Source organism: Salvelinus alpinus, chromosome 2, assembly GCF_045679555.1.
Source record: "Salvelinus alpinus chromosome 2, SLU_Salpinus.1, whole genome shotgun sequence".
In the NCBI taxonomy this organism is placed as follows: Eukaryota; Metazoa; Chordata; class Actinopteri; order Salmoniformes; family Salmonidae; genus Salvelinus; species Salvelinus alpinus.
This window is the reverse complement of record NC_092087.1, coordinates 67,411,862-67,436,842: the sequence shown is the minus strand read 5'-3', so window position 1 is coordinate 67,436,842 and position 24,981 is coordinate 67,411,862. Positions and strand designations below refer to the sequence as shown.

At 44.4% G+C, this 24,981-nt stretch overlaps 2 protein-coding genes across 3 annotated transcripts in view; both read right to left on the bottom strand.

Annotated features, from left to right (window-relative positions):
- Positions 1 to 218: 218 nt before the first annotated feature.
- LOC139567498 (vacuolar protein sorting-associated protein 54-like) lies at positions 219 to 17,833 on the bottom strand. 2 transcript variants are annotated; one of them, XM_071388815.1, is made up of 24 exons: positions 17,682 to 17,833; positions 15,910 to 16,084; positions 15,240 to 15,484; positions 14,775 to 14,859; positions 14,577 to 14,611; positions 14,208 to 14,339; positions 13,733 to 14,118; positions 13,222 to 13,348; positions 12,944 to 12,982; positions 12,434 to 12,541; positions 12,143 to 12,198; positions 9,252 to 9,348; positions 8,383 to 8,735; positions 7,011 to 7,140; positions 6,637 to 6,818; positions 6,415 to 6,527; positions 5,512 to 5,575; positions 5,297 to 5,402; positions 5,048 to 5,135; positions 2,679 to 2,800; positions 2,458 to 2,538; positions 2,219 to 2,326; positions 1,909 to 2,003; positions 219 to 1,573 (listed from the first exon to the last, which is right to left on the bottom strand). In XM_071388815.1, the coding sequence occupies exons 2-24, from the start codon at positions 16,052 to 16,054 to the stop codon at positions 1,468 to 1,470; spliced, it is 3,003 nt and encodes a 1,000-aa protein (XP_071244916.1). In that variant the 5' UTR covers positions 16,055 to 16,084; positions 17,682 to 17,833; the 3' UTR covers positions 219 to 1,467. The 2 variants fall into 2 exon arrangements, with proteins under 2 accessions (XP_071244916.1, XP_071244917.1); XM_071388816.1 differs by lacking the exon at positions 12,944 to 12,982.
- Positions 17,834 to 18,831: 998 nt separating this feature from the next.
- LOC139567496 (E3 ubiquitin-protein ligase pellino homolog 1-like) overlaps positions 18,832 to 24,981 on the bottom strand; it is a 45,584-nt gene continuing 39,434 nt past the window's right edge. Inside the window, exons 4-7 of the mRNA XM_071388812.1 lie at positions 24,804 to 24,905; positions 22,485 to 22,700; positions 22,064 to 22,252; positions 18,832 to 20,720 (exon numbers count right to left, since the gene is read on the bottom strand). Coding sequence (XP_071244913.1) covers positions 20,133 to 20,720; positions 22,064 to 22,252; positions 22,485 to 22,700; positions 24,804 to 24,905 — 1,095 coding nt within the window. The 3' untranslated portion in view covers positions 18,832 to 20,132. The remainder of the gene's footprint in view (positions 20,721 to 22,063; positions 22,253 to 22,484; positions 22,701 to 24,803; positions 24,906 to 24,981) is intronic.

Sequence of the window (24,981 nt, the reverse complement as noted above, 5' to 3'; positions counted from 1 at the left end):
TGCGCTACAACCCTAAACTAGTGCACCCGTTTCTAATAATTATCTAGTTGATAAATAACTTGGGTTAATTACAACTGGGGTTGGAGCAAAAACCTACAGGTGGGTAGCTCTCCAGCAACAGGGTTGGAGAGCCCTGGTCTAATGGTTCTCTCGTAATGGATGCGTCAAGTCTAGCGGCTTCCTCACAGACAAATAAGGCCAAAGTGGAAATGCTTCCATATTGTCCCAAGTTTTATTCAGTTTCCTGGGGTTCAAGACAAAACGCTCAGGCATGCGGTCAGATTCTCAGTTTGCCACACTTCCTTACCCATAGCAGCAATGAGGGTCCAACAGGCACTCAAACAGTTTACTATTGTCTGTCAGTTATCAAAAGTAGGCACTTTTGAAGTAGACCGCTTTTTATATACCATTGGATGAGGTGTAACGTTCACACAGTGCAGACAGGCAGTTAATAGAACTGGGTAATAAGACTATTTTGGTTAGAGCTCGACTACAGACAAACCAATCAGAGGCTAATGTTGGTTCATGCAATACAACAGGTGAGAGCGCTGGATAGAACTGATGCAGTGGAGTTTACTGCCCATTTGATGTAGCCTGGTTGGAAGATAATGCTTTCTATAGAATGACTTAGCTTGGTCATTACAGAGAGGGGAACAATTGTGCATAATGTCTGACAAGCAATTTAACTAACCAGATTGACTAGCAATGCTCAGTGGCATTATTATTGGAGAGAAATTGCACAGTAAAAGGTTAAATATGGGACCGCGGAAGGGAACGCTGTATTCAGTGCAAATTGTTAGACGTCAATGAAAGACCAGTGGTCAACTTACAAGACCATTTAGCTTAAACACGGGTCTGAATCCGTCAGAGTGGCCTTGTTATTCGTTGACGGACGTGAGAAAAACAATATGCTTTCAACCTGAAAAAAAAAAATTGAATGACATGTTCTGAACCATGTCGACATTTCAGGCCAATCATCAAAGTCTATAATTGAATTAAACACAGTGTGATGTGACAGGCAGCAGTTAGTTGTGTCCTAAAAGTCTCTCGTATCTCAGCGTAGCCCCACAGAGCTGCTCTTTACAAGAAAGCCCATGTCGGTGTCCAAAATGGCACCCTATATATAATGCGGTGGTACACTAAATAGTGAATAGGGTGCCATGTTACGTTAGCCTGTCCTACATCATGGCCGCTTCAGGGTTTGGTCCCACAGCGTTGCTTCCTGGGGCAGTTTCGCCCTTGAAGCACCACCACTACCAGACTTCAGCTCTCTTTCTGTACCCAGACAGTGCCCTCTTCAGGTGGCTTCAGTGAGATCCATGGTCCCCTGGGCAGGCTGGCTGCTAGAAGGTGAAGCAGGTACAGTCTCTTTACAACAAGTACCTGATTAGAGTTAGTTTCTCCCTTCCCTCCAGGGTGAGTTAACATGGTGTCACACTGTAGGTAGGATGACTACTCCCCCCATCATCACCTCTTCTGCTCCCAGATCTCAGCCATGTTCAAGTCCAGCTTTTCAAGTGCCCTCAGTGATTGAACGTTCTCAGTGTAAAATGCCACATCCACTGTCACCAGCCTGAAGTGGGGTGAGAGAGTCAGAGAAGTGCTTTCAAGTCATCATTCAACAAGTCCATTGCAATTGTAAGATACATTGTCCTTTAGTGACAAGAAGCTGTTTTATCAGACACATTAAGCTTAGTTCTGGACCAAAATCACTTTCATTAGAGATTCTCCATTGAGCATTATTTTTAGTCCAGGAGTAGAGTTTCATCTGTCATGTTTATTACTATGTTTGGTATGGTCAATCAAAATCACCAAGCAGAGATAATATAACTGTAGGACACATTTTTTGGCAATATTACAGAAATGTTGCTCTCAGCCACCACATAATCAGACTTGAGAAACACCCACCCATGTTGAGGTCCACCGTCGTGGTGCACCCCGAGACGGGCCAGCTGCCTTTTAAGGTGCATTTTAAAGCTTGCATTGATCCTCAGGAACAACACCTAAGGCCCGGGGAGAAAAAATAAATATTCAGACAGTGTTACCCTCAACATGTCTAGTCAGTTGCGACTGCAATGAAGACAACCTGGAACGTGCCCAGTATGTTATTAAAGCACATGAGAATAGCGGTAGAAGGTACCGTAGTTACGTAGTACATTGTATTATTCAGAATGACAATTTTGAATAAGATCTCTGTGGTATTATTGCCATATGTTACCTGTGCCTGTTCCTCAGGTAGGAGCTCGTAAAGGGCTTCGTGCATTTTGCCCATTTGTTTACACACGTTGCGAAAGCAGGCCGAAGGCATGGGGGCCTTAACTTCATACTGGCAGGAGACGAAGTAGATATTCACATATGTTGATACACTGATTGACACTGGCTACAGCGATCTTTATAAAGTGGTATTGCAGGTTAGACGGGGAGAGTTTGAGAGCGGTTTGGACCTGTAGAACTCACCTTAGACAGCACCTTCTCAAACAAGCTGTCCATGATCGTCATCAGTTTAGCGGAGATCTCCGCTATGTGATCGTTGTAGTCCTGGCCAAAAACAGGAGGGTGAAAAAAAAATGTGTCTTAAAACTCAAGGCTTGCACATCGTGTCACTCACGGCTTACAAGTGAATCTCCGAACTAGAACACGGTCCTCGTGCATGGAGGTCTGTGGATGTCTGTGCTCACCTTAGTGATGTGGTCAAAGTGCCTGAGGACACTGTACTGCTTGGGTGTCAGCTTGGTCTCAAAGTGGGCCCTGATGATGGGAATGTAGTGAACCACCAGCTGAAGACAGCGAGAGGCCAGGGCTGGGGAAAGACACACACACACACTAAATGTGGAGGTAACCCTGTAGTGAGGCAAAGCCTACGGTTCATAGCAAAGCAGTGGGTTGTGTTCAGTAGGGCAAACACCATAGACAATTTAAAATGTTTTGAAATGGAATTGCGCTTGTCTTATTGGACACGCCCAAGTAGTACATAGCAGAGTATGTGAGCGGAGTTGAGCAGTTGGAAATCCCAGAGCTTGCTCCCTGCTCCGGCGCGCCAAGTCCTTTCCAACCGCTCTGCGCCCACAGGTTAAACTGACGTTCCTAATTCACTCCATTCATTAAAATCACTATTTAACCAACACCCATCTATTTTTGTGACTACCTGGACTACCTCATTTGGATTGAAGTATTGAAACTAAGCCATATGATTTCATTGAAAAGTATTTGAAAACTTGAAAAGGTGAATATAAGAAGCGCATATCATTTCAAATAGGCTACATTAAACAGTATATTAACACTAAATAGCCCAGGAGCCAGACAGGGTGTGAAAATGTGTTATATTATTTCAAGGCTATAGCCTACAAAGAAATACTTTGAAGCATTTGCGAGTGCGACACAATTGGCTGGTAGGGACAAAGCGCTCAGCATCTAAACATTTTGTTGTATTAAATTATAGTCTATAAGTTGCACATATAGGCGGTGACTTAATTGTTATTTAATTCGAAGTAAATGAAAAATGACAGTGCCTTTGAATACATTTTTTGAAACAGGAGTTTGGCCAATCTGTGGCTTCAGGCTCACGTGAAGAAGCCTGTCAGCCAGTAGCAGACATTCTCTTGCAGAGCCACTGGGGATGCTAAACACCCTTTTGGCCACTATTACTAGGCTGGGCAGAGATGCAGTTTATTTTCTTCTATAAGCAGGCCTCAAGGTTAATAGGCAAAATAACCCTATCCGAACAGAAAGCTTCTTGAACATGGGAATATGACAGGCCTATTAGGCCAAAACCAATTACGGCCTATTGTATAGATAACAGAACAAAAATGAATTCAACTTTTAAGAGACCTGATTTTTAGTTTAGAAACACTTTGCTACAATGGACACACTTGCAGTGCATTCGGGAAAGCATTCAGAACCCCTTGACTTTTTCCACATTTTGGTACTTTACAGCCTTTTTCTAAAATTGATTGAATTGTTTTTTTCCCCTCCCTCAATCTACACACAATACCCCATAATGGCAAAGCAAAAACAGGTTTAGATATTTTAGCAAATTTATTAAAAATAAAAATAACTTATCACATTTACAGTATTCAGACCCTTTACTCTGTTGAAGCACCTTTGGCAGCAATTAGAGCCTGGAGTCTTCTATGACGCTACAAGCTTGGGACACCTGTATTTGGGAGTTTCTCCCATTCTTCTCTGCAGATCCTCTCATGCTCTGTCAGGTTGGATGGGGAGCGTCGCTGCACAGGTATTTTCGATCAGGTTCAAGTCCGGGCTCTGGCTGGGCCACTCAAGGACATCGAGACTTGGTACCTTTCCACAGATCTGTGCCTCGACACAATCCTGTCTCAGCGCTCTACGGACAATTCTTTCGACCTCAGAGCTTGGTTTTTGCTCTGAGATGCACTGTGGGACCTTGTATAGACAGGTGTGTGCCTTCCCAAATCATGTCCAATCAAGTTGTAGAAACATCTCAAGGATGATAATTGGAAACAGGATGCACCTGAGCTCAATTTCTAGTCTCAAAGCTAAGGGTCTGAATACTTATGTAAATAATAATAAATTTGTAATGCATTTGCAAAAATGTCAAAATCTGTCTTGTGAGGAAAACAAATCATTGAATCCATTTTAGTTGAAGGCTGTAACGTAAGAAAATTTGGAAAAAGTCAAGGGGTCCGAATACTTTCCGAATGCACTGTAGTCATCTACCCACCTCGTTCCTTTCTTTTAACATGTGCATGTAATAAGTACACCATCATGCGTTTGGGATGTGTGTCTCTTCAGATTCCACAATGATTCTTCAGGTTGTGGACACTACACACTCCCCCTCTTGCTCGTCACCTTGATTTAGCAGCTGTGTGTTTTATCAGTTTCTTTATGAAAATATTTAACGAACTCCATGACAGTAGCTAAAGCAAGGGGCTGTAAATGGCAGCACACAAGTAGACTACAGATGCATGCTCTGAGATTGTGAACGGAGCGCTACTGGAGCGGCGGGAATCGCACTCCGCTCTCTAGTCAAATTGGGCAAGACGCTCCTCTCACATGCCCTGGTACATACCCAGGTTTTTAGTGGTGATGGTCTTGAGTCCCACCACTTGAAGTGCTCCTGCCCCCAGGACCAGCTGGCAGCTCCGCGAGTTGAAGTGCTGTCAAAGGAGGGGGGGGGGGGGGGGGGGGGTCAGGGACCAGTCAATACAACACAATGGCAGTTTGTTAGTGGGATGCTTGCCAGGTAAATGTAGCCAACACTCAGCCCACCATTCTAGACTGTTGCCACACGGGGGGGGGGGGGGTGGCGTGTCGTTACCTTGAGTAGGTCTGAGAGGCGGGTGAGCATGTCCGTGGAGATGGACGGGATGTCGTTGACACACTGACAGTACTCCAGGAAGACACGGATCAGTAGTAACGCCGTGCTGATGAGGAGGACACAGGTCACCAGTCAATAAGGGTCTTATCATTTGTCCTACAAGCCTTACGTTTTGAATGTGGGAGTGGAAATGAGCATTTATTGTAGTTTCCTACCCAACAACAGCATATTTCTGGCCATCAATGTGCAAATAATCACTTGGTTTCCTTTCTTCTGTGCCTGGTATTGAGAAGACAGGAAATAAACTCAGTCAGTCTGGGGACAGACCATCGGGAACCTGGACTGACAGTCGTGCAGAGCTTCACTTTAGTCTACCAGCCACTCAGGTCTTTTACCAGCCAAAATATTTTTGTCATAATTACATAAACACCAAAAAACAGATGACCATGCTTTGTAATGTTTCTAAAAAAGACAAATTAGTAAGAAGTAATGTGGTATAATGCTGAATTTCATTTAATTTTTGTGACCTGAGTCTTAACCAAAATACCAGACAAAATGTTCAGCTGCCCCTTTAAGGGTGGGAGGTTACCGTGGTAACTGAGCCACTCGAGTGGTCTCAGGTGTCTCTGAGATTTGGGATCTGTCTCTTTGCTATCAGTTGAAGCAACAGACTCAAACTAACATTGAAAAACAACCTCGCAATGAAAATAACCAAAAAACATGACAAAGTTTTACATTGCAGACTGAGTAAATTGGACCAACTTTTAAGCCTGTGTGCAACGCATCCAAAATGAATCTATCAGCACTTCACTCAGTGTGCATAGCTCCCCTGGCCAGGCTGTGTTGCTGCGAGGTGGGACATAGGATTCCTATTTGAGCGATTAGCAGCTAGGAAACAGAACAGCAGAAACACTTTGAAAACAGCTACTGCAGCATTTATCTAACCCTAACTGTGCTCATACTTGACTTTTGACTATTTTTATTTGCGAATGTAATACTCGCACTGTAGAGTCCTGCAAATTGACCACCTGCCTGGTGAAATAGACATTCCAACCTGCCAATATCTAAATCTACCCGCAGGTGGAAGGTGTTCATTTTGTGCTCAAATGGTATGTTACCTTGGGGTTTGCGTTCGGGTAGTGTGATCCTGCCATCTGCTATGGAGTTAACCAGGTCCTGGAATTCTGCAGGAACCTCTGCCTGCTTCCACCGCTCATTGTCCAGCAGCAGACTGGAGAAAACCCACACGCACAGTTAGGATAGACCGTTTAAGTTCCTGAAGTATTGCACCTCTATTCCCTATTTAGAAGTGTGTGTGTCTGTACTCTCCAGTCTAATACCTGAGCTTGGTCTTACGCTCCTCGTGGAAGCGGTGGACAAAGCGGTTGGCCTGGCTCTGTAGCGCCCCCCTTAGGGACACACTGCGCCTGCAGCACAGCTTCTCTGTGTCCCTCACAAAGCCTTCCACCGCCTGGGACAGAAACACAAACTCTGCCGAGCTCAGACGCTCCAGGGAGCCATCCTGACGGAGAGAGAAGGGGATTTTTTTCAAGGTTACAAACATGAAATACTACTAGCAGGGACGGAGTTATTCCCATTTTACTTTGTCACTTCAGAACATCAACGGAAAGTCACACATAAGCCAGCTGAGAGTGCATTGGTCATGCTGCGCGTTGTTTATCCTGTCATGTCATGCGTTAAACGAGCTAGCTACCTTGGCTCTAGCCATGAGGACTTTGACACAGCGGTCGTGGCTGACGTCTGAGGCGGTGTAGAGCAGCTCCTGGATGTTATTGGCCACGCGGCCCAGCTCCAGGTCACTGGGCATCATGTCCTCACTGGACCTGCAGCCGGACAGACAGCATAGAAATACAATTACTAGAATTACACTTTTTTTTTGTGATTCTATTGTACAGAATACAGATGGCACTTAGGAAGGGACACTCGGTAGACGATACGAAATAAAGTATAAAAAAGTAATTTGCTTAATATAGCAAGCAACGGCCACATGACTCACTGTCTGTACATGACTCACTGTCTGTAGGAGCGATCCATTTTTGTGAACAGGGTGCTGTACCTAATATACATCATTTGTTTGAACTGGTACTGGGCTACCTTTCAGGCGTCCTAGAGAGACCCACCTTTCCACAGAGGAGTTACATTAATGTTGTTGCCCAAACTGTTCGGATGCTACAGACGGAAGGTGGCAGATCGGCAGTACTGACTTCAGACCAGTCCCGGGACGCTTGTGGGGGTCATAGAGCAAAGCGGAGTTTGTGAGTCTCTATATAGAGGGGTCATAATAGTCGTTTCTGTGAGAGGACTGATTTTCGGGATGTCTCCTGGTCTAACAAACACTGCTGTAGCTCGGCCACCTTCCACCGCAGACGGCCGACAGAGGATGCGGTGGATGTATCTAGCTTTTTTTTTTTTTTTATTAGGATTTTTTTATTATTATGCCAACTTGATTTCCAGAGGGTAGCGGACATCGACTCTAGGGTTAACCACAGAAAAATTTATAGAATTGCAGGAAATGAACTTTAAAACGGCAAAAATATTCTCCCATGGAGCTTAGAGAACATGTAGAATTGCAGGTAATTGGCTTAACTTCAAAAATATGTTTCTACACCACCAAAATGGGGGCCTCTAAAATGTTCTCGCTAACGGACCGACTGCGCCCCCCTGCCACGCCCACCACCTAAGCCCCTTTTTTGATCCAGAATAACCCTGTATTCTTTTGTTGGGGTACGCTCACACCATTCAAACACTGAAAAGCTGCATTTTAGCATAAAACATTTTGGAAGGAAAACTATTTCACGTATATTGTAATTAATTATAGATCATATTTGATAGAAATCTGGAAACACTGGACAGTTACTTTGATTTCCTGAGTGTATACAGATGTGCAGCATGTATTGAATCTTTTTCACACTACCTTGCCAACCCAAACTTTACTTTGGTGGAATAATAACCAGGCCAGCACAGCATATCCTGACTCAGTAGTGTTAACCTGACTCAGTAGTGTTAACCTGACTCAGTAGTGTTAACCGTGTGTTTGTGGTTGGTGAAGGTGGTGAGTGACTCACGAGATGGCGGCCCCTCCTGGCTGGAAAGCGTGTTCCCTGCTGGAGGACGACTCGGTGGTCCCTGAGGCGGAGTCACTACCACAACCATCCATACGTGACAGGGCCTGCCTGGGCCCCACGGTGGAGCTCTGCTCCTGGCCTGTGCTTGCCCCCAGGTGCAGCTGAGCATCATTGAGAGCGTCGCTGATGAACAGGCCCTCATGAGTGAGGTAGGCCAGTTCTGCATCCTCCTGGTTGAGAGGAGTTCCTGGGGCCTCAGTCAGGCCCCCCGCTGCAGCCCGCTCCAGCAGACGGCTCTTCTGGTTGCTGTCCAGCGCCTCCAGCACGACATTCCTCACCACACTCAGCGTCGCCTGTGGGGCACAGCATAAGGACAAACTTATAGGGCAGAGGAACTAACTACCAGGGTTGTGGTACCTTCCATTTAAATTCCAGTCAATTCAGAAAGTAAACAAATTTCAATTAGACATTTTCCTTACTGAAAAGCTTCTTGAATTGAAATGGAATTGACACCAACCCCGCTAACTACACAAGATAAATGAAAGGCACAGATCATCAGAGTCCTACACAAAAGGAATTAATCATGTACTACAATGGGCCAGTAAAATAATGTACTTTAAAACAGCTGGTTTGTACACCAACAAAACGCCAAAGATAGATGTGTAGACACTGCCAAAATAACCCATGCTGAAGTGTTATTCTATTCTTCGATGCCAATTTACATAGCAAGGCATCTAACTACCTTTCTTTTCTTTTTTTACCTCAAACTTTCTTCAAGTCTTCTATTCAGCAAGAAGACAATTCCATAAATACCATTTTGATTAAATCTATCTGACCGGGATTGTGTTTTAATAAAGTATGATCCTCACCTTGATCCTCTTCAGGAAGAGAACGAAGTTCTCAAAGACGGACTTCAGCAGCTCAAACCACTGGGGGAAGGTCATCAGACGCATCTGGTCTGCCAGCCTGACCAACCAGAAAGCAGGGTTGTATTCATTAGTGCAAACCGTATCAAAATGTTTTGCAACAGAAAGAACCCTTTAACTCTGTTTTTTAAATAATGTCACCTTCAATTCCTATTACTAACAACTCAAATAAGAAATTGCAATAATTTTTTGCTTTTCTTTGCCAGCTTAATGTTTATTTTGGAAATAACAGAGCTCTACCAGGAGGGTCACACCAGCAATGCATAGCATTTTTACTCATGTGAACAATATATATATTTTTTTACTTTAGGTCTGCTTCAATGGCTTTCATAGGTAGGTAAGCATTGTTAAATAAGGACTGATGTCAAATTATGGTAATTTTGTATGTCCAAACATAAATACTCAATTACATTCAAATGAATGCGTTCAGGTGGTATATAGTGCCATGTCCCTCAAAATGGTTCTCTTACATTTCTAAATGAGCCAGGTTTTTTCACCATGTTCAGACTATATTGAGATAAGACGGTGCAGTTTTTTGTATTATTATAGGCATTATTTTATACACAACTTTGTCTGAATATTGATGAATTGACCACATGGGTCATGAAATGTGATTTAACCAATTTGTTGCCTAATAGTGATGTCAACAATTCAAATATTTTTCACCAAACTAAAAATATTTTAATATTTTTTTTTAAAAGTACCCCATTCTTAGTCCAACAAAGCGCCTATGCAAAGCCCTCACTGTCAATAAGAAACGTATTCCAGGGTCAGCCTGCCAGCTGAAAATATTTGCCAGTGTGTGTGTAGGCTACATACCCCTCCCACCTCTGAAGCACATGTTACTGTAGCCTACTGACGTTCGAAGCGTGATTAAGAAATTAGGGACATATTTCTAATTACAGAAGAATTAGGCCCACAGAATTATACCTATGGAGGAGCGGCTTCTATGGAGGAACTTTAAATGTCTGAACTTCCGACAGTTGGCTTAACGTTGGACTAGAGCTAGCTAGCAAGCTTGTGTGTGCAGAGCAGCAACAGAATTAAAAGCACGTCTTACCTTTCTGTTGTTTTTCCTCATCAATCTCCACACAATACCCCATAATGACAAAGCAAAAACTAGTTTAGACATTTTTGCAAATGTATTAAAAATTAACATAAAATACATTTACATAATTATTCAGACACTTTACTAAGTACTTTGTTGAAGCACCTTTGGCACCGCTTGGCACACCTGTATTTGGGGAGTTTCTCCCATTCTTCTCTGCAGATCCTCTCAAGCTCTGTCAGGTTGGACAGGGAGCGTTGCTGCACAGCTATTTTCAGGTCTCTCCAGAGATGTTTGATCGGTTACTGGCTCAGGCTCGGCCACTCAAGGACATTGAGACTCACGAAGCCGGTTTTCCATCAAGGATCTCTGTACTTTGATCCTTTCATCTTTCCCTTGGAACTGACTAGTCTCCTAGTCTCCCAAAGCATGATGCTACCACCACCATGCTTCACCGTAGGGATGGTGCCAGGTTTCCTCCAGACGTAATGCTTGGCATTCAGGTCACAAGGTTGAATCTTGGTTTCATCGGACCAGACAATCTTGTTTCTCATGGTCTGAGAGTCTTTAGGTGCCCTTTGGCAAACTCCAAGCAGGCTGTGATGTGCCTTTTACTGAGGAGTGGCTTCCGTCTGGCCACTCTACCATAAAGGCCTGATTGGTGGAGGGCTGCAAGATGGTTGTCCTTCTGGAAGGTCCTCCCATCTCCACAGAGGAACTCTGGAGCTCTGTCAGAGTGACCATCGGTTTCTTTGTCACCTCCTTGACCGTGACCCGTCTCCCCCGATTGCTCAGTTCGGCCGGGTGGCCAGCTCTAGGAAGAGTCTTGGTGGTTCCAAACTTCTTCCATTTAAGAATGATGGAGGTCACTGTGTTCTTGGAGACCTTCAATGCTGCAGAATCTTTTTGGTACCCTTCCCCAGATCTGTGACTCGACACAATCCTGTCTCAGAGCTCTACAGACAATTCCTTCGACCTCATGGCTTGGTTTGTGCTCTGACATGCACTGTCAAATATGGAACCTTTATATAGACAGGTGTCTACCTTTCCAAATCATGTCCAATCAATTGAATTTACCATAGGTGGACTCCAATCAAGTTGTAGAAACATCTCAAGGATGATCAATGGAAACAAGAACACCTGAGCACAATTGAGTCTCATAACAAAGTGTCTGATAACTTATGTAAATAAGGTATGTTTTTAATTTTTTTTTGAAAAACCTGTTTTTGCTTTGTCATTATGGGGTATTGTGTGTAGATTGCGGAGGATTTGTATTTATTTAATCCATTTTAGAATAAGGCTGTAACGTAACAAAATGTGGAATAAGTCAAGGGTTCTGAATACTTTCCGAAGGCACTGTATGTCTCTATTTATGCAACAAAAAATAAAAACGTGGGGGGCCAAATCAAAATGATCTGAAGGCAGAATTTGGTCAGCGGGCCGCCCGTTGAAGAGCCCTGTCCTAAACAATACGTTTCTATCTGACAATCTAACGTTACGCCCTCAATTAGATTTCCACACACACATTGTTTTCACAGCCCTCGTGTCATACTCCAAGCACCGCTTTCAATAGCAGGATGTCAGATTAACGCAGTTTAACTCATTGTTGTTGTTAAGACAACCAAACAACTGGGTTAGCTTCCTTTCCTTTGTTGAGGAAGGATTCTCAGAACACCAGGCCATATTTTGACCACACCTCCAGTGCATTCGGGAGATATTACCTTTAGCTCAATGTGCTCAAGCATATACAAAACGCATGCAATGTATAGCTAGCTGTACTACTCACTTCGTGACGATGTCAGTGTCAATTTCTTCAACCTGCGACACCGAGTCGACAACAGACTGCGGGATAAGAGTGTTACTTTCCATATCGGTTTTACTCATTCAAAATGCATTTCTCGTTTGATACAGGTGTGCTAGCTCAGGAATAGACCAACAAAGTGGAACTGGGAGGGGGTGCTGGAGGAGAGGTTTTGGGAAATACTCTTAATATGGCAAAGCCCTTTTCCTAATTTCACCATAAATCTTTATGATCATGAATATAGTCTGCTCTGATACTTTTTGTCTGGTCTTTTACCTGTGTGACGATGCTTTTGGCTGCTAGGATCATCTCGTCACTGTAGATGTCCAGAAAATCCAGCTTCCGCTGCCTCAGCAAGCCAAACACCAGAGACTCCAGCCTGTCCTGTCTCCCCCCCACACACACACACAGAGAGAGAGACAGAGAGTGAGCAATACTATAAAACCCAATAACGCCAATCAGAGTAATTCTTTACTTCAAGAGATCAATTATGATATGACACCAATTCATCATTTAAATTACAATAAACAAAGAGATTCATATTTCAAACCAATTAACACAATGATTTCCACGTAATGCAGATAATTAAAATCTCCTTCAGAGTCATTCAAAGTTCCATACACATAACAAAAGGCAATTGGCAATTGAGCTACTGAAATGTAAATTAGGGTTGATGATTGAAGATATCAACACACTGATGTTTCCTCTGATCAATCTCGAGATTGCCCCAAACGTGCCATTTGCATTCACTTGATTCCAAGTAGCAAACGGAAGAGTCATACCCACCTTTATTGAGACTGAACGTTTGTGTTGCATCTGTGACCACTGTGACAAAAAACAACCTCAGTATGGCGCTCCAACTACACCGTCACATTCTCAACATTTACGGTTGAACTCAGCCTCAACCTTCAAACCAGAACTTATTTTTGTCTTCTGACAGCGGATTTAGTGCATTTAAACCTTTATGTAGCCAGGTAAGTCATTTGAGAACGAATGAGTTAAATATAAAACGACCACAGAATTAAATATAAACATTGTTCATATTTTATCTCAACGGTACAGACCTTCTCCATGACCTGTCCGTCTTCCTCCAGACTCCTGCTGAGGTCACTCCTGGAGTACATGCTAAAGTCCTCCACCATCATCTTGTCTATCAGCTTCTCCATCTCACACAGCTGCGAGCCCAGGTGTCTGCAGGGGGGGGGGGGGGGGGCAGGAGACGTCAGACACATCACAAGGCCACACTCTAAAATACACAGAGTATTTCACTATGTTTAACTATGGCCTGGGACTCGTGTTTAAAATGACTTATATTGACGCGAAACTCTGAAAAGCATTCTGACGAGAAGTGGTGTGTAGTTTAAACTTTCAGCGTGATACAGTTCTGCCACCACGCTGTATTTGTGGTTCAAGCTTACTCACAATAAATAGTACGCAGCAGTCCACGCTAACTATCATTTGATGTACGGTTGTCTCATGAGTGTCAGCACATTTAAATCAGACAAGTGTCACCACCGTGTGCATAGATAGATCTGAGTACGTAACACAAACATCTCTCCCCCCCCCCCCCCCCACCTGAAGCTGTGTATCCCCTGCAGCTCCAGCTGCAGCACCTCCTTGGTGGTGGCGATGAGCTCCAGGGCCCCAACGAACTCCGAGGTGGAGAGCAGCAGCTGCACAGTGGGCTGGCTCTGATGCACCGCCGCCATCAGCTTCAGCTTGTTGTGCAGCCGCGCGCAGTTGGAGCGCGTGAGCGCCTGCCGCAGTGCCCGCAGCGGGCCTTCGCACATGATGCGTTCGATGGCGGCCGTGCGGCCACGGAGGACTGCCACGGCGCGGGCGGTTTCGGTGAGGCGGTCCTGGAGCTCGTGCTGGGAGGACATGGCGTGGAAGAAAGCCTCGGAGCGCAGGGAGATCTGGCGCGCGATGCTCACCTCCACCACGTCGAGGTAGTGGCTCAGCTGAGAAAGAGAGGGAGAAGCCAACAACAGGAAACACGACGGTGAAGCAATGAAACAACGCAGGACACGACAATTTTACGTCGGCTCACCTTTTCCTGTAGTAACCGTGACGATGCCATGTCCCTGCTGCTCTTCCCGCCAGCGCTGTTGAAGTGGGACCATGGTAGGACCGCGTTAAAGGTCGTGGGGTCGTCTAGCGCAAAGTCAGGCTTCATGAAGATCTGTTTAAGCCAGATGTTAATTTTGGAATCCATAACCAAATAGTATGTGTGCTGCTCTAGCTGGTCTAGGTAGATATTAATACAATTAAACAATATATTATAAAAGAAAGTTAATGGTATGACCGTTTGAGGATCATGAGAGCATACAGTCAAATCAAGGGGACAAAACAGTTCAATAGGGCTTTAGAAATCCCACAACTCACATGGTTACAACACAAAACAAGAGGAAGTAATTACCTTGGGCACCTGCTCCAACTCTGTTCTTGATTTGTCTACGAAGAACAGAAAGTGAAAAAGCACATTAGTTGAATCAACTCACTTAAACACAAAGGAAATGTGATATTTGACAAAACTAATAACAAGATGGATTTGTCCGTTAAAGGCCCAGAATAGATACTGTAGGCGCCAGGTGCAGAGCTGTTTAATATTGCATACCGTGGTTGTTTGTGATGCTGGAGACAGCATCCAGCTCATCCTTGTTGGAACAGATACTCTTGCATCGCTCATGGATTTTCTCCCTCTACAGAGAAACACAGACATGATTTAGTTTAGGCCTAATAGACCATGAGTAAAGGGAAGAGGACAAAGTCTTAGAAATAGCTTAAAATCCAATGTTCATTACATTGCACAGGGCAGTTCCAAGGTAATAACCAAACAATAGAAAGAGGATTTGACAACTGGACTGTGTTCATTAGGCACCAAACAGACAAACTGGAAGGGACTATTTGGACTTGCCCAATAAGAAATGCACATTTTTCTTTTCCATTGCAACATGTTTTTAAATGTTCTCTGTTGCATGCCCTAATGAGCGCAACCCAGGCCAGACAGTGGCCTCTACTTCAGTCCAATCTACTGAATAATTCACACTAAATGACAGGGGCAGCGGGGTGTATTCGTTACCTGAGCCGTTTCCTGCAGGTAGGGGCCAAAGTGTTCCTTTGTGATGTTGGGGAGGTAGAAGGAGGGCATGACTTCTGTCTCGGCAAAGTCCAGGCCCCAGGTTTTGGTGAAGAAGTCAGACTCCCTCTTGGCCAGTCGTGGGTCGTTCAGCGCGGCCGGGAGGTTCACCTTGGAGTTGTACACCGTCCACCTGTGCTGGTCGGCCACCACCGACGGGCCCTCGCACAGCCCCCGGGCTACCTCGGCTGCAAGGGCACGTGGGAAATGTAGTCAGTAGAAACCTTCAGCAGTAATAAAACGTTCAATGCATCTTGAGATGCATTCCATGATTGCGCTCCAATTCTATACCCTGACCCACCATCCTCAGCGCTGCGCTCTCATTTGAGGGTACCAATTTTTCCACCCTTCACCAAGAAGTGTGCACTCGTTCACTTCCGCTCATGCATTTAAAAGCTTTGGATTGGTGCAAGAATGGCTGGAGGGAGCTTCTTACACCAATCCATTCATTTTAAATCCATGAGGAAGTGTACAAGTGCACACTTTGGGAGAGGGGTAGACAAATAGGACTGCAGTCAGCATATGGCTGATCAACAGTGACACAAGATGAACCTTTATAGATATTCATCTTGTAAGACTGCTGGCCAACCATAAATGTAGGCTAGTTCTTTACCCGTGGGCTCCTTGGGGCAGACGTCAGGCAGGGAGTGGACGGGCCTGTAGTGTCGTGAGGAAGGGTCCCTGTCCTTCCGGAAGATCCCCTCGCTGCCACCACTGCTGGGATGAGGCACTGGGGAGGAGCTGTGGCTGGAGGCCATGGCATCGGTGCACCTCTCCACAGAGGCTAGCTGAGTTAGCAAACATAGCACTGAGTCAGAGAGTATCAATACAAAACAAAGACATAGCCTAAGCATTCATGTTTGCGGTAACAAAATATAAACCCTAAACCGGACCATCTTCAGAGCTCTTAGTCCAAGGGCATTGAAAATAGGGCCATAGAAAACTAAATGTTGAGAGAGGAAGGATACAGTGGAACACTTGTGTCAATAGTCAATCAATTCAAATGTCAGCCCATTTTTCTGTGCACAGCAATGACATTCGGTTATTGTCACAAGTCACTAGTGTGAAGCAGAAGTGAAAGTGCAGATGCTGCAGATGTATTGTCGCTCAGACAATTGTGGCTCCGAGGTGCAGTTGAGCAGGTGTTAGGGTATAATCCGAACAGTGAGAAAAGCGATGCCTTTTGACTCACTTCCTCTGTGTATTGATTCAGTTATTGCTTTGTCTGCAAAACTAGCCCTGTCTACCTAAACTGAATTATTACATTCAAAGTAATTCACCATTGGTGATTAAAGTGGAGGGTGCCTAGAACAGGGCCTATAGGTTAACCAATATAATCAGACTAGAAAACAGTGTTGTGTAAGCAACTGAGACCATGATAAACTGCTTACAGGAGCCAAGATCCTCTGTTGTCTAATCAGTCTGTTGAAAAGATTAGGGTGAAAGGTGGGCGGGTACCTATAGGCTACAATCAGCTCCTGTCAATATGGATATGTATTGTTGTCAGTTTCAGTAACATACAATATCGAATGCATGGTGAAATAAGCAAATAAATGATTTATAGCAGACATATTAACTCTTCATATGACTGATTTACACCAACGTCACGTGCATCACCACACACTGAACACGTCATTGGGCAACGACATCGTAGCTGCCTATATCAACAACGTCAAATGTTAATGCATGTCGCTTGCTAACTAACGGTTACATTGACAGCTACAATCAAAAATAAATTGGCTAGCTGAGGGCTATATGGATCGAAACTGTACAATGCAAAATGTCAAGAAAATATAGTCAGCTATCTCTGCGATTCAGATAATGTTCCAACACCACCAGGGATGATGATTATGTGGTCATTTTTTTAACTAGCTGGGTATCTGATCAGATGACAGTTTTAACTGACAATCTAGTTAGCGTTATTTGTTTCACTTTTTAAATAGCTAGATAGTAGAGAGGTGTTTGCCTCACCACACTGCTAGACAACTGCAGCTTCTTAACGTTAACTATCTCAGGTGGGGAACAAGATAGAACTATAACTCTAGTTAGTTAAGTAACCTAGCTACTGTAACTAACTATGAAACACCGCCGTCCTTATTCGCATTTCCCCGTCATCCGGCAACATTAACTGTCATTGACCATTTTTCTAATTACTATTTACAGACGATATACAATTTACTCTTCGAGCATTGATATTCGAGTAGCTACCCACGACTGCAGCAGCCTGAAGAGACCAGCTGGTTACACGTAGACTGATAATCAAAGCTAGCAAAATGTTAGCCATTTGACAGCCAAACAGAGACGGAAGCAGTCCACACAAATACATGATCGCTGAGCTTTTTTGAAGAGTAGACAAACCAAAAGAAGGTGCGCTATGTCTGGTACCTGTTGTTAGAAACACATTAGTTCTTGATTCTTCTTTCCACCATCACGCTAACATTAGACGAACCAGGGGAAAACATCAAGCAAACCGCCGGTACAGACACCATAATGCACTGCGCGAACGTTCTTCTTCGAGTTCTTTCGAGCATAACCATGCAGTCACTTTCATCACAGCACACCACCTACTTCACTGCAGGATGGGCAACTTTGATTGGCGTGGGGGGCCACAAAAAAACGGAACTCCTCATGAGGGGCTGCAGTGGGTACCCATATCCATACACCCCCCCCCCCCCCCCCACACACACCCCCACCTTCTGAGCAAAACATTTCAGTGCACCCCCCTCATGGGAGTGAAGAGATAACAAAAATGTTTTAAATTAATTTCCAGCAATTTTACACATTTTGCCATGGGGTGGAGAGAACATTTAGCAATTTTATAACTAATTTCATGCCATTTTACTCGTTTTTCCATGGGATGGAGAGAAAAATGTGCAGTTTTACATCTTATTTCTTTCAATTTTACTCATTTTACCATGTGGTGGAGAGAAGAATGTTTTGCCATGTGGTGGAGAGAAAAATGTGCAGTTTTACATCTTATTTCTTGCAATTCTACACATTTTGCCATAGGATGAACGCAAATGTTTTCAGTTTTTAATATGATAACTGATGATCAATGGGCCCCACCCCGGTCGGTAATTCGCCCATGCTTACTACAAGTTTAGATAGCTGGCCGCTAGACTAACTTACCAATCGAAAACCTTTTAGCTGACATGGGCTAATTGAGTGACTGCTGATGCACAAACACATTTCTAAATAGCACCTTGTGTATTCTATTATTACAACTCTCAACAGTTAGTTGAGAACCCAAATTAATTCCTAAAAAAAATACAAATATAGTTGCCCATCCCCTACTTACTGCTTACAACTGACAATTTTCACATTCTCATAAGTGGAAAAGGTCATTTTTATGTGAACTAGCTAGTACTGTCAATCCAAATGAATGCTGTGTATAATAGGGTGAATGTTATTGCATATCTTATTTATTTTAGCTAAATACACCAAATATCTAGTATACATGAGTTCTGTCCAGTGTCTATTGATGATCTTGGATTCCAACAGTGGATTGGGAAAAAAGAGAGCACTCACAAATGTGAACAATTTCAAAGCTTTTAACTTTTATTGTTTCAAGTTGGTAAAAAATTCTGTTGTCTGCCACAGCAACCCTCTTTGCAGAAATAATACTCAACATCCTGTATGAAGGCATCAGGCGATCAAGAGGATATAAAGCAGAATAAATTGGTAAAACTTGAATATAAGTTGGTTGAACGGTAAAGAAAATAAGCTCTCAAACATTACTCAAATTGGAGTACAAATCACTGTGTAAATTAAGATCAGAAGACGAAACACGGGTACATTAACATACACACAAACATAAATATTATATACACACTGAATGCAGGTACACATGGAAGATAAGAGGGTAAAATTTTCATACCATATGAAAAGTCAATGTGTTTAGGGCCACACTTCAATTGAACAAAAACGGATCACTTGCTTGCTTGAACACATTCTGGACACAGTGTCAATGTCGACAAGTTTCCACCAGTCAATTTATAGATCTGTTTCTCCAGTCCTTGTACAGAAGGGTACACAGAGACAAAAGTGATATTGTTTTTTATTAGGTACTTCTTCCACTTCTTATACCACCTTATACCTGTTGATGTGGTGATTGATAACATTAAGATAGGGTACATGTTGGGATTCATGGTAAAAAAGGTATAAGGTCATAAGCACTTTTTTTACGCAATCGCCAAATATAAATTTTACTAGGCCTAGTTTAACAACATGGGTCTTCATGTCTAAGAAAAAGGAGGTCACTTCCAAAACAGTAGCTAGCATTACAAAGTATGCTTGTTTCTGCTACAATTGCCTCATAAGTTTCAGATAGAAAAAGAAACGGCTATAAACATCAAGCCACACCACACATCCTCACAATGGATTTTGCATCAGAACATTACAAATCTGCACCTGTGGAAGAGTTTGCTGTGCTGGCATATACTGTAGCGCTTTTTCATTGTTAACATGAAAATAGAATTATAGTATCGAAAACAGCACTGCTAGAAAAAAGGTCACTTGAAATGAGAGAAGCAAAAAAAAGTATTCCGTAGCTCTCCAAAATATTTATGTTAAGAAATGTTTAACAGTCCTTTAGCGGTTTTTCCACCATTCACTTGGTTATCGAATGGCCATGGGTCATGCTCATTAGAGCGCCAAACAGAAAAAAAACTGTCTGAAACAGTGAGGGACTACCTGGATTTGTTCAATAAGAAACTCAAATGTTCATTTTCTGTTGCAAAATGTTTTAAGATGTTTTCGGTTGTGTGCCCTAATGATCACAACCCTGGTTGTTGTGAAGCGTCAGTTGGGGTTTGGGAGGAGACCACTGTCCATTATCTAGTCCAGGGGCCCTTGGAAGATGAGTCTGAGGTAGCCGCTCTCGCCGGCCAGTTGCTGCACGCAGAACGGACAAGCGGCGTGGAAGGTGTGTGTGCCGTGTGGCAGCGGGATCTGACTCCAGAACGCTGCCGTCTTCTCCGAGCACACATGACCGCACGGACTAAAGGCGTGTGTGGGCGGTGCTGCATCCAGGTAAAACCCCGCCTCACATCCCAGCCATAACGGTACATACGGCCCCCTGGTTCGGCACATGGGGCACTCCCTCTCCCGGCCCACCTCCACCACCTCATCCTCAGGCTCCCGTCCTTGGCCTCCCCAGCCATGGTAGCCGTGCACATGGCCGCATCGGAGGTAGGCCCAGGGCTGCTTCTCATCCAGGATCTCCTTGCGGCGGAGGCTGGGGAAGGCCAGGGTGTTGAAACCCACGGGGCACTGGGGCCGCCCGGCATTCAGCTCCTGCCGCAGGGCCTCCAGGTGCTTCACGGTGGGGGTGCGCGAGAGGCCCTCGGCCGTGCGCCACAGGAGGGTGGCGCCGCACAGGTCGATCAGCGAGCCGTCCACCAGTTCCTGGCTCTCGCTCTCCACCTGCAAGAGACACAGAGATATTAGCAAACAGATGGCAAGATATTAACAAACACAATACAAACACATGCTCCACATGGTGTTGCTCTGCAGCCTGCCTTGATTAAATGTGTCAATGGTCCTGTAGACGGCAACCTGCGATGCCACATTTTATAGCTGTGGGGTGAAGGGGGGATCCTGGGTTCTCCATTAAGGACTTAATGTAGTGCTTTTCATTTTTTTTTTTAAGTGAGGAGAGATACTGTAAGTATATTTCAGTATTATATTGAGCATTGTCCTGTATTATTGGCCTTCGGTATGTACCTCAATAATAGATCAAAGAGGTCTTGCTTTTGTTTCAGACAAGGTGCAGACCTGCTGTGACTAAACCCATTGAACCAGCATCCCTTCCTCTCTTTCTCCCTTATCAGCTCTCGGCATTTCCTCCCCCCTTCCCTGGCCGTTCTCATGCCTCAGTTTTAAAGTCTAAAGGCCAAACCACATCATAATCATAATAACAGCATGTCTCAGACTCTCAGTCATTCCTCCCAAAATGAAGGTGAGGTTAGGAGTGTGGGGGGGGGGGGGGGGGATTCCTATGAGAATTCCTCTGACTTACTGAAATCTTCCAAACTGACTGTGTGGTCTCTGGGAGAAGGGGATGGAACTTAAAAGTCTAGAGTCAGGGTTTTCCAGGGGAGGTCATTATCGGTGACATAACAGACCTATCACACTATAAATCAGATGCTGATTTCTGTGTATGAGAAACAGAGACCTCAAACAGCTAAAGCCCATCCAACCAGACTATTCTGTACAACTGAGATAACTCGTGAATTTGTTAAGATGTCCCATCTGCTCATATCACAGAGCAGTTGTTTAATGGCTTAATGAAGTTACCCAACAATAACATTTTGGAGGACGGTAGAGTCTATGTTCTGAAAAATTGTTCTAGAGTCAATTGTTCCGAGTTAAAGTGAGAACTGGGGATATTAGCTGGCGGCTTCCATTCAATTAGTCCAGTATGAATGCTTCAGAAACATCTACTTAAAACAATGTCCCTGCAAAACAATGGCAAGGCATGGCTTACAGGGAGGAGACTCACTCAATGAGACTACACAGGAGTGTGTGTGTGTGTGTGTGTGTGTGTGTGTGTGTGTGTGTGTGTGTGTGTGTGTGTGTGTGTGTGTGTGTGTGTGTGTGTGTGTGTGTGTGTGTGTGTGTGTGTGTTTGAACATGTTATGTTTCTGCAAGTGCTCACATCTACACATGTTAGGGCTTGCTACTTCATGTGTGCGCACGCATCTGTGTGTGTACATGTGTGCCTGTGTGCATGCTTGTGTCTATGTCTGTATCTACTAGCTACCCACCATCTTGCCCCGTTGCTGGGCGGAGCGGGTCTCTCTGAGGGTGAAGACTTTGCCACAGACAGAGATCTCTCTCCACACGCCTGGCTTGGAGTCCTGCGTGAAGCCGTGGCGAGGGTGCATCACCAGCACGCCATTCGTGGTCAGCCCGTCCATCTGTCCGTCCTGTGTCCTCCACTTGGCTGCCTTCTCCTGGGGGAAAGAAGGGATAGAAAGTAGAAAGGGAGAGTTTCAGAAAAATGTGTGCAATACTTTTAGTTCTAATAGTTCATAGTTATTTCGAGGTTATATGATGGCTTATAAACGTCATTGCATCATGAATGCTAATTGCAAATGCTTACAGAGGTACAGTATATCATATTAGTAGTATTTCTATCCTAATTATATGGCAGCTATTTTGTTGTCATCACAATCACCAACTCACCCCCAGGAAGATGTTCTTGGAGGAGTCGAAGCCGGCGGCGTAGATGCGAGCGGTGTACGGCGGGCTCCGCTGGCAGATGATGCGGCAGGCGAAGCGCGAGATGGTGCTCTGGATAGACTGGGTCTGGGTCTGGCCCTCCCCCCCGTGGCTCTGCTGGCTGCCAGGCACCGTGTCCGTCACCACAAAGTCTATGGGGCTCTCTGTGGAACGCCCAATCTGGGATGGAAGGGAAAAGAGGTATATGAGTAATCAGAGTGTATACTCCATTTAGCTTTAGTAATGTTCATGCAAAAAAAAAAGCTTTTAGAGAGGCATATATAGTAACTAAACTGATTCAGTTCTATATTTAGATTAGCTTAAGGAATCCCAGATATGTGTCTCAGTACTCAAATAGCTTCCTTTCCTTGTCTCCTTTTTATGTGGTCTCTCAACCATTAGTGCTTTTACTAAGATTGTTGCCCGTTAGCCAAGCCTTCTATCGTTTTCATGCCATTCATTAGTTAGAGTTGGCTAAAGCACATGCAGATCAGGACTTGGACTATGAGATTGAGAGAAAAGACAGGTGGAAAATTAATGTAGGAAAGAAAGGGAAACATTTTCAGATTTATGTTAGCTGAGGCTGTCATCGATGTCATGCAGACGTAATGGAGTAACAGCACCGCTGGCCACCGTCAGACTGTTCACGCCTGTAAATCACTATGAGTGGAGACAGTCGAGACAAGGGTCTCTGTGTGTGTGTGTTTAGACTTTCTATGAATGTGAAGAAAGACATTGCTCCTTATTGTCATCACTATGATATTTGCTGCTGCTCCAGTTTCAACTGTTCTGCCTGCGGCTATGGAACCCTGACCTGTTCACCGGACGTGCTACCTGTCCCAGACCTGCTGTTTTCAACTCTCTAGAGACAGCAGGAGCGGTAGAGATACTCTTAATGATCGGCTATGAAAAGCCAACTCACATTTACTCCTGAGATGCTGACTTTTATTATTTGACCATGCTGGTCATTTATGAACATTTGAACATCTTGGCCATGTTCTGTTATAATCTCCACCCGGCACAGCCAGAAGAGGACTGGCCACCCCTCATAGCCTGGTTCCTCTCTAGGTTTCTTCCTAAGTTTTGGCCTTTCTAGGGAGTTTTTCCTAGCCACCGTGCTTCTACACCTGCATTGCTTGCTGTTTGGGGTTTTAGGCTGGGTTTCTGTACAGCACTTTGAGATATCAGCTGATGTAAGAAGGGCTATATAAATACATTTGATTTGATATTTGTTCCTTGGGTGTGTGAACGGAACAATTATTCTCTACTTAGGGAAACGCATTCAGGAGACAACAGGGACGTAAAAGAGAGCGAGTTATAGAGAGATGTAAAAGATAGAGAGAGAGAGAGAGCGAGAGAGAGAGAGAGAGAGAGAGAGAGAGAGAGAGAGAGAGAGAGTGTGTGTGATGGATAGAGAAGGAGAGAGAGGGGGGAGAGAGAAAGAGAGAGAGAGAAAGAACATTGAAGAGTGATGTAAGAGAAAGAGAGAGAGAGAGAGAGAGAGAGAGAGAGAGAGAGAGAGAGAGAGAGAGAGAGAGAGAGAGAGAGAGAGAGAGAGAGAGAGAGAGAGAGAGAGAGAGGGTGATGTGGGCTTATCAGAAAGGAATGGCAGGGTGCACCTGAGCCCCATACGGTCTCACTGCTTAACTGCCTGCTGAATCAGCTTCGAAAAGGCACAATGTAATTCGTCAAATCTGTACTGTCTATACAGGATGTACAGCAGTGGCAGTCGGTAACGTTCAAGATGAGGGAGGATGATAAGTTTTTTTATGAGCATGGCCTTATTTCTATTACAGCATATTGGATGACTGTCATTCATATTACATTCACCCAGTTCAATGTAACATCGTTTAGGCTACTACATGATACTCAAATTTTCCCTATTCAACCTAGCCTATGAACGCTAGCCTTTTAGAGCATTTCATGTCTACAGATGTGACTGTTACAGGGCGATAGTCATTTAGACAGGTTACCTTGGCGTTCTTGGGCACAGGGACTATGGTGGTCCGGCTTGAAACATGTAGGTGTTACAGACAGGGTCAGGGAGAGGTTGAAAATGTCAGTGAAGACACTTGCCAGCTGGTCAGCGCATGCTCTGCGTATGCTTCCTGGTAATTCGTCTGGCTCTGCGGCCTTGTGAATGTTAACCTGTTCAAAGGTCTTACTCACATCGGCTACGGCGAGCGTGATCACACAGTTGACCATGTATGTTGGCAAGACAGCACAACAGATCTGGGACCAGGCTTGACTTGAGCAGTGAGGACACGCTGGGGACACACTCACCTGGAACATGTCTGTATTGCTGTCATGAGTGTACTCCACCACCACCGTCTGGGCCCGGGACAGAGTGTAGGAGATACTGTGCTGGTCCTTGTTGCTGATGGCCTGCAGGTGGTGAGGGAAAAGTTTGATGTTAGGAGTAGCAGGATGATGTCATTACCAATTACATTTACTTCAGGCG